A 9,289-nucleotide genomic window follows, 5' to 3' on the forward strand; every position below is an offset into this window, starting at 1 on the left:
TAAAACTAGGAAGTCCACATTCAGGATGTTTTGCAGGAGATGGTGTGGGCAGAGGTGGGAGTGTTGGGAGAGGGGATCAGGAAGCCAGACTCCACTGTTTCTGTAATCTCAAGCAAGTTTTAACCACTCTGGGCTTCCATTTCATCATTTGTTTAAAAAAAGAAAGTTGGTGCAGGAATCCTCTGAGCCATTATTTGACACTGTTCTCTTAAATCAAAGGTCCTCAACTTTGGTGCATATTGGAAACATCTGGGAAGCTTTCAGAACTGTCCAATGCCCAGGCTATAACTCAAACCAATTAAATCAGAATCTTAGGAGGTGCAGGGGAGGCATCAGTAGTTTTTAAAGCTCACCAGGTGATTCTGATTTGCAGCCAAGGTTGAGGACCACGGATTTGGAGGGATCCTCTAAACCCAGTAGTGGAAGTCTACTCATTGGCAGAAAGAAGGAAGGATCAGGAGGCCAGAGTCAGCAGAGCTGCATGTGGGGACTGTTCTGAGTTTGGGATCCCTGCCCACTAATGAAAGGGTTTGTTCAGGCTGCAGCTCCCAGTAGCTGCTATAAAACTCTGAGGAAGCTGGAGATGAAAGCTGAACAAGAAACTCACCCTTTGCAGGTTGAAGGAGCCCCCAAACCTGTGCAGAACTTTTGGACTCAACATTGTTGAAGATGCACAGTTCACTCCCACACTAGGGTTTTCCAGACTTTCAGTTTGAAGGATAAACTAAAAGGAATCCATAAATTTAGAAGTCTTTAAGTAACTAAATTAAACCTTATTTTTTGGAACAGAATATCACACATCCCAAATTCAAGCCATTCTCTCATGTTAAATTTCAACAGCAGAGTTGCTTCTCCTAATAGGTGTACTATCAGGATGTGAAATGGAGATAATTTTGTTCAATAGTAAAGGCCCAGGAACACCCTGCTTTTTGACCAGGTTCTCCTTCAGGGACAGCCCAGGGACACACCAACATCGGGTTAAGCTTGCATAGGCAACCAGCAAGAGCTGGCCAGAGTCATGCCTGCCTTGACTGCCAAGTGGAGTCATGTCTCCACTTGGCACGGGACTTTGAACAAGTCACATCTCCTGTCTGGATCTTAGTTTCTTCTTTGAGAAAGTTAGGTATTTGAGTCCCATGGTCTTCAAGGTCCCTGTCAGACCCAAATTTGATTTTTCTCCATCCTTTGGGAAGAGGGTGTTTTCTTTCACCCAACCATTAGCATGAATAAGGAGCCAGAGGAAATAAAGCAGGGCTTATGAATTCCAAGGCCTACAGAGGTCAGCAGCTAGTGTAAGAGAACAAAGCCATGTATGGGGACTGTGGCCATCACAAGACACTGTCCGTGGAGGGCAGCATGCTAGAGGGAGCAGCTGCTATTCAGCTCCTTGCAGTTCTTGCCAAGAGGAAAGATCTGGTAATTTTGAGGGAAAAAAACCGGAAATCCGGAATTTCTTATGTAGTCTGCTGATTGTTAAATCTTGGCCATAAATTCATTTTTTAAAAATCCTCTGTGTCAAATAAAATACATCTGTGGCCTAGAATTTATAACCTCTGACAGAGAGGATGTTATAATCTGATACAAATTTATTCTTCATAATTGGGCCTTTCCAGTAGGCTGGTCATTGATTTCTCCATAAGTTTAAGATACGCTGTGCAAAAGCCCTTTCTGGAAAGTTAGGCAGAACTGGAACAGCAGCTTAGGCTCATGGACCTGCTGTGCTGCTCCCTCCAGTCTGAGACTGATGCCAGCTGCCACCTCCCTCTGCCCCTCTGTGTAGCTCCAAGCTTTGCCCCTTCAGGAGGGTGCTAGAGCTCAAGGGGTAGAAGCCACTCCAGCCCTTCCTATACCACCTCCTCCTCCATTTTAAAGCTGAGACAACCCTGACCCAGCAGAGAGCATGTGTGATGAGCAGATACCACAGAGAGAGATGGGGGACAGCAGAGACACAGCACCTCAAGTCACTGCCCCTGGACCCCAGCCCCAATGGTCAGGTGGTAGGAAATGTGCTCACTAATGAGACTGGGGCCATGTGAGTACCCTCAGGTAGATCCACTTCCTGGTCCAAACTAACTCTGCTCAGTTGTTCCTAAACAAAACAAGAAAATGTCTGTTGACAGTTCTTATTTGACTGTGGCTTTCAGAAAGAAAACATACTTAGGTCTTATATCAAACACATTTATTCTTAAAGTGAGAAGCTCATAAAGGATAGAGTGAAATATTTACAATAGAAAAATTATGGATGCTAGCCAAACCTCAAATTCTGTCATAGCAGTTATTCCAATAGTATTTTTTCAGCCTGGCACATTGCACATGTTAAAATTAACTGCATTCTCTTAACATCTCTCAATCGACGCGCACAATGATAGAAGCAAACATTCCAGGACTTGCGTCCTTAAGATCTTACAGAATAGATTTATGCACACACAAAAACAAGTATATTACAACACATAAAATTTCTTTAAAAAGAATATTTGACTTCCAAGGAAATTAAAAGAGCAAGACAAAAATAGGCAATAGATTGCTACTTCTATGTGCAAGGTACTGGATTCTTACATTGAGAATCCTAGTGTCAGTCCTCACTTCAAACATCACATCAAAAAAGTGTGGCAGAAAAATGAGTCACCTTCAATATGAAGGATGAGTTGTGTACACTGACAACACTCTCAAAGCTACAACAGTGTTGCAGGAGGAATGCCAGTGTACAGAGTAGACCTACTTATAAGGCCAAAAACTCATTTGTTATCAGATGACCATTCAGATATTTGGGTTAAGCAACTACAGTGTTCTGGTTTAATCAAGGCACTTGCAAAGAGCTAATTTAGACATGACATGGAGTCCCTAAGTGTAGTTAGCCATTGATGTTGCCATGGTTTTTGTTAGCTTCTTGATATAGAATGCTGCCTGCACATGACACCTTGAACACAAATCACTTATACCATTAGGACTGCAATGCCAGATTTGCCTCAACTCTCCCCAAATCATAGTTTTTGATAGATCATGTTTGAACAGAAAGCCTGTGCTTAAGATCTTGCCTCTCCCAAGTTATTATAATTCATCTTCCCCATAATACCACCTAACACCCTTAAAGTTTATTTGGCTTTTCTCCACAAGAATACAAAGAATGGACCTTTTCCCCCCTCTACAAATTATCTCCCCAGGAGAGAACTGTAAAACCAACTTAAAAAACCCAAGATAACCTTACATTTTCTTGCCAACAGCTAAGTTTCAGACCTCACACTCCTACTCTGCCTGAAGCTTCCGAACCCTTTCTGTACACTTGTCACACATTCCTCGTACCATTAACACAGCCTTCCATCACCGTCAATTGTCCTTCCTCAACTTTTCCTCACCCAACGTGAAAGCTCGTAAATTGAGAGGGAAGGAGGAGGGGCACTGAGAAAGTCTTGCTTTTGTAAAAACAGTTCTCAGGCTATTTGATCCTCCAAGGCAAAACACTGGGTAGCATTGTCCCTCTGTGGACTCCAACGCTAAATTCTCAAGTGGCTATCTTTTCTGTAGCCAGGTCTCAAAAGCTCAAAGCTAAACCTACTGATGGAAAGTAGCAAAGACTTCCTAATACTGAGCAATACAGACCTAGAATTGCATGGGAAATATGACAGTCCCTGGGCTGCTTAATTCATCGATAAGAGGCCAAGTTCTCCATTCTCCCCCAGCTCTGCCATTCTGGGAAGAGCCCACTAGCCAGCCTCGGACTGCCAAAGATTGTTGGCTCTAACTCTGTCTTGGGGGATGCCTGGTGGAATGTACAGTCCTGGGGTGCCATCTGCGTCTGCACCCCATCAGGTTTCCATTGTACGTGGACAATTCTATAATTCTGACCCTCGTTGTTGTCCCAGAAGACCTGCCCATTAGCATGGTAAGAAATGCAGAACTCAATCTTCTCCTCAGTTGGAATGACTGGGGGTAAGTCGATGGCAAATGAGAAGGTGTCACTATCTAAGCCACCATACACATTTTTCATGTAGACACAGTCCACATCAATGTAGCTTTTCCAAGTATCAAAAGTGATGCGGATCTGAACCTTCTTCTCAAAGCTTATGTTTTTTACTTTCACAGTCCCAGTCACTGTTCGCTCTTGCAAAGAGCAGTTCTCCAGACAGACAAAGTTCTTTTGAAAGTGTTTCCGGAAACTTAAGTAATCAGTTGAAGGCTGAGGGAAATCTAAAATCAAGTTTTTCTCCTCATGGAGTTTTAAGCCAGAGGAGATCTCATTAAGGTCCAAGAGATCAAACTGGAGATCCCAGGCTGGTTCTTCTGGGAGGTCGGAGAAGACGTGGATGGCAGTGAGAGAGAGGCCCTTAGAGTCTGCAAACACAACCCGCTTCTTGGCTTGGGTGTGTGAGCACTTCCAGTCGCTCTGCGATTTGGCTTCCTGTTTTATATTGAGACATGGTTTCAGGGGCTTTAATTTATTCACAAAATTTCTTCGTTGAAAGTCATCATAGGGGCCCAGGAAACTCTTCAGAGGTGGCGACTGAGCCAAGCAAAGCCTCATGGCCACATCCACTGGCATGACTGAACTTGTCAAAGGACGTGGATCCAAAACCTGGATCATTCTGGAAAGCAAAAGGAAGGGGGGTTATCACTTGGGTCTGAAATGCTCTTCCCCTGATCCCAAATACGTAACACTATTTTTGCACTGACTCAATTATAGCCAGTGCAGTAAGTATCAGGGAAGTGCTATCATACGCAGTGAAAGAGAACAGTCTTAGGTGATCAGATCTGCATTCTCTGTCTACCTCGACCCTGGGATGGCTACAGAGTCGGGGGTTAACCGCTTAAAATATTTGTGGTGAGGGGGTGTATGTGTCTTAGTTTTTCCACCTGAGAAATAAAATGGTTGGATTTGATCATCTCTAATACAGGTCTAAGAACCACTGTTCTGGACCAATGGTTCTCAAACCTATCTGGTCATTATGACCTAGGGAGTTAGTTTTCTTTTTTCTTTTTCTTTTTTTAAATTCAGATTCCTGGGACTTAAGAGTCACTGAGGCAGAACCTCTGTGGGTGGGGCCAAAGAGGTGGATATGTTCTGAAAGCTTCCCAGGTAACTGTAATGACCAGACAGGTTAGGGAACCACAATTCTAGACTCTCTGCTCCCTCTGGCTGCTTTTGCTTATTTTGCCATTAAATTAATTACACTTCGCTGGAAAGGTAAGTCACTTGAAAAGAATAAAAAAATAGCAATAGAAATTCTCATGGAACAGATTTGAGATTGAGAAGGCTAGAAAGAGTGGAAGTCAGAGGATTGTCTTTACACCATGCTCTTCCTCACTTTTCAGAAATAATTTAACAATTCACACACCTATAGAAAAACTTTGCATAATCTATATTTCATATAGAAAGACACCCATGACAAGGTCACACTGAAGTGGAAAAATAGGTAACCTAATAAATTTATAAAAATTGAAACATTTTATAGGAAATACATGAAAAAGCTAACAAATATCTTTGGATGGTAGGATTATAGGTGATTTATTTTTGCCTTTGTTCTTTTTTAGTATTTTCTAATGTTTTGGTAATGGACATTTATAAGGAGAAAGACAACAAACTACTTAAAACTTTAAACATATCTATGCTCAGCAATATTAAGCAAAGAAGCATCCATCAGGAAGATTTTTCTTTGTCTGCCTTTAGCACTCATTACATACTGCTAAGCTTACGGAATGCAGATTTTTTTCCCCCTATCTTAGCCTTACAGACAAGGGGTGTCTGTATACTGTACATGACATTTCTCCATCTGGCTTTAGCAACTCTCTTCATAGCAGCTCTAAGCACATAGGCAAGTGGTCATTATCATAAAATGGATAATAAAGGACATTCGCAGAATTTACTTTATTAGCTCTGGGATTTTTCTGGGAGACCTACAAAGTTAGAAGAAACAAATGTAAGCTAAAGCTATATTTGTGTGTCTAATAATAGTTAGGCAAGATTTTTAGAGAAGTCTTCCACTAAGTTATGTCTGGAGAAGCTATTTACAGTTTTATAGGAGTTTTTTTACTTTTTGCATTTGTAGAAAGACAGCCTTTGTATTGAGCTATTTCCCTGGAACTGTAAGTCCTGGCCAAGAGTTAAAAATAATAGTTTCCTCAATCTCTGAGACTGAGTTTGCTATGGCAAACCGTGATAAGAAGAGTGCAAGAGGACGAATGAATCCAGACATCATCCTGTAATTTTTCCTCCAAGCCAAACTACCTAACCAGCAACATCACAGTGCTATTCTCACAAATTAAGCTGCCCCGATCCCTAGGACATCTGTGCAGGACCAAAGGATAAAAGTCGCAACAACGAGGGAATCTCAACTAAAGCTGACTCACGTTAAGACAGTTTTTGGTTTAAGATGCTGATAAGCAAAGCAGGCTCTGCCTAAGAAACACGGCGCACACTTCCACACCTCCAAGGCCTCCCGGATGCCAGAAGCAACTCAGCAGTCAGTCAAGCTACCCTCCCCTGGGGTCTCCCTTTGCAGAAATGACAGGACGAAGACGCCCCCAACCTCCCCGCAGCTGCGCGTCCCTCTGTTCCAGGCCGCGGTTGCAGCGAACCTACCTGGTGCAGCTCATCGGGCAGAGAGGCGAGGGCGGACCGTGAGAACTTGGCTGCCTGATCAAGCTCGCTCCCAGCTCAGGGCGTTCCCCCTCTGCGGTCGCTCGGACCGATTGCGGGTCGGGTGCCGGAGACGCGGCTTTTCTGCCCCGAACCACGTGAACCAATTCCCTCGGACCAATCGCCGGGCTGCGGGCCCGACGGCGCGACCAACCAGCGCTCAGCTGGGACGCAAGCCCTTGCCCCGGGAACGTGATCGGCGCGGGGCTGGACGTGCCGAGCGCCTCTGGGGGTCCCGCGGGGCATCGGGGGCTCCCTGGCCAGCTGGACCGAGCCGCGTAACGCGAGCCTTGGGCCGAGGAGCAGGCAGGCACTTAATGCACGCAGCCGGTGCTGGCCGGGAGGGAAAGCAGCAGACCTCGCCCAGGCCGGGCGCCAGCTCATCCGGGCTTGAGGCGTCTGTTACCTGGGAATATGTCTGTGGGTCTGTGCACAGTTAAATCTGTGCACAGAAAGTTGTAGCCCGATTCGACTCTATCTGTTACTTGAAATGTTTCTCGTTCATTGCCTGGTGTGTTCGCGCATCTGCTCCCCCACGTTGGCTTGCGTGATCAGCAGTTGGCTGCACGTTTTTTGGTTAGGGTGAATCCACAAACGCACCACACAGTAGATAGGGGCTTCCAGGAATTACCAACTTCTCTGACAAATGTTAGGAAAGCATTCGAGCCCCATGAAACAATGAGGTGACATTTAATGAAAAGGCACTTTGTATCTCTGTCTGTTCTTCAATTTTCAACCCTGGAAGAGAAAACTAAAAGCCAGAAATAAAATGGCCTTTTTTCACTCATGTGGCCATAGTCAACCCAAATCCCTCTATTCCATTCTGACGCCCTTTGGCAGTGATGTGGAAACCAAAATGTTAAAATATCACACTCTACAATTCACGACCCTCCTGAGCCAGTTACTTTCGCTGAGGTTTCGTTATTTTGTTTATTGTGGGGAATTTTGGACAGTTACAACCATAAAATTAAGTTTCTAAGGCAAGTATAAATTAGTTTTACAAAACCCACGGCCTAGTTCTGCTCTACTAACTTAGATATCCAGTAGTCAATTGAATTGTATAAAAATCCCTATGTCTTTTAAATAAGTGGCAAACAGTGGAATTGCTAAAGGGGAATTATTAGAGTAAAGAAAAATTTATGCTGAATATCTCTGGGAAAGGTAATTCATGCTTGGGCTTTGTTTTTGAAATGAAATATCTGACTAATGGCAGGTCTTCTAGCCCCACAGCTCAACCAAAACTAGCTGAAAGGGCATAGTCTTTGGGTTCCACACTTACTAGCTACATGAATCTAGGCAAGTTCCAACGTCAGTTTCCTCCCATGTAAAATGGAGATAGCAAAGTTGCTCTGAGGATTAAATAAGATGGTACGAATGAGCAGACTCATCACAATATCCAGCTCATGTGTTCAACTCAGTTTAGTTCTCAGGACAGTACTTGGATGCTGAGTATTAGGTTTTACTCTATCACCTCTGGATACCCTGGTGTCTAAGCTAGAACTCTGATAAGAGCTACTGCTTATTGAGCCTTTTCCATGTGCCAAACACTGTTCTAAGTGTTTTATGTGTGTTGTCTATTTAATCCTCCCAACAACCATAGGTGGTATGTTTTATTATTAATCCCATTTTAGAGAAAGGGAAACTGAGGCACTGAGAGGTCAAGAAATCTGCCCGGGATTTCACAGGTAGAGCTGGGATTAGAATCTGGCTGATGCCTGAGCAGTAACCGCGGCACATACCATCTTGCTTTAATTGTCCATCAGCAATTAGAATGATAAAGGTGGAAGGTGCCATAGGTATCATTGTCATCAAACTCTCTATTTCATAGATGAGGCATCTAAAACTTAAAGAAGTTGAGCTGCTTGCCAGGGGCTGGTTAGGTCACAGCTAAAACTAGAGCCCTGGGTAGAGATTTTCCCTCTACTCATAATCATATATTGAGCTAAAAAGTGAATATTACCATTTAAAGTTATGGAGAAACATAAAATAATAAGCATTTATTATGATCCCATTTGGGGGGAAAGGTATGTATAAATAGAAGATAGAATATGCTCTACCAAAATGTTAACAGTGCTTATTTTGGGATGGTGAGATTATGAGTAATTAAAAATGTCTTTGTTGTTTTGCTTTTCTGTATTTTTTAATTTTATGCAATGAACATGGACAACTTCTGTAATTAAGAAATAATTTTGAAAGGGTTTTAAAACTTCCAGATTCAACTAACACGTATAGCCTACCTGCTAGGTGCCAACAACTGTGCTGGAAGCTTTCACATACTTAGGCCATTTACTAGCCCATCTTTATGAGGCTGTGCTTTCTATTCACTCTGCTTTCTCTCCTGCCCCCTGGTGTTGACTAATGCCATAAAAGTCACTCTCTCTTTCAACTCCTTCAAATGGAAGATTCAGAGAAACAGAGCTCTCTCCTAAGAGGAGTCAACACTCAATAAACCTCTAAACTGGGTGAGCCAGTCCCCTCACTTCTGTCTCCTTCCTGGCTTTTACTGCCCTTCATTATGGGATAAAAGGAACTGGGATGAAATCAGTGTTCTTAGTTGTGAATTGCACCAATGAAGATGGGGTAGGCCAGGAATTGTGGGGCAATTTATTGTCACTATTCACTGAGCTTTCTCCAGCTGTGATTTGGTCCCATCCAAAC

General features: G+C 43.4%; 1 protein-coding gene across 1 annotated transcript; it reads right to left on the bottom strand.

The window, feature by feature from the left end:
- Window positions 1-2,195: 2,195 nt before the first annotated feature.
- Window positions 2,196-6,670, bottom strand: PPP1R3C (protein phosphatase 1 regulatory subunit 3C). Its single transcript, XM_063103002.1, has 2 exons — window positions 6,575-6,670; window positions 2,196-4,580 (listed from the first exon to the last, which is right to left on the bottom strand). The coding sequence occupies exons 1-2, from the start codon at window positions 6,586-6,588 to the stop codon at window positions 3,641-3,643; spliced, it is 954 nt and encodes a 317-aa protein (XP_062959072.1). The 5' UTR covers window positions 6,589-6,670; the 3' UTR covers window positions 2,196-3,640.
- Window positions 6,671-9,289: the final 2,619 nt, after the last annotated feature.

This window comes from Cynocephalus volans, chromosome 7 (genome assembly GCF_027409185.1).
Source record: "Cynocephalus volans isolate mCynVol1 chromosome 7, mCynVol1.pri, whole genome shotgun sequence".
Taxonomy (NCBI): domain Eukaryota; kingdom Metazoa; phylum Chordata; class Mammalia; order Dermoptera; family Cynocephalidae; genus Cynocephalus; species Cynocephalus volans.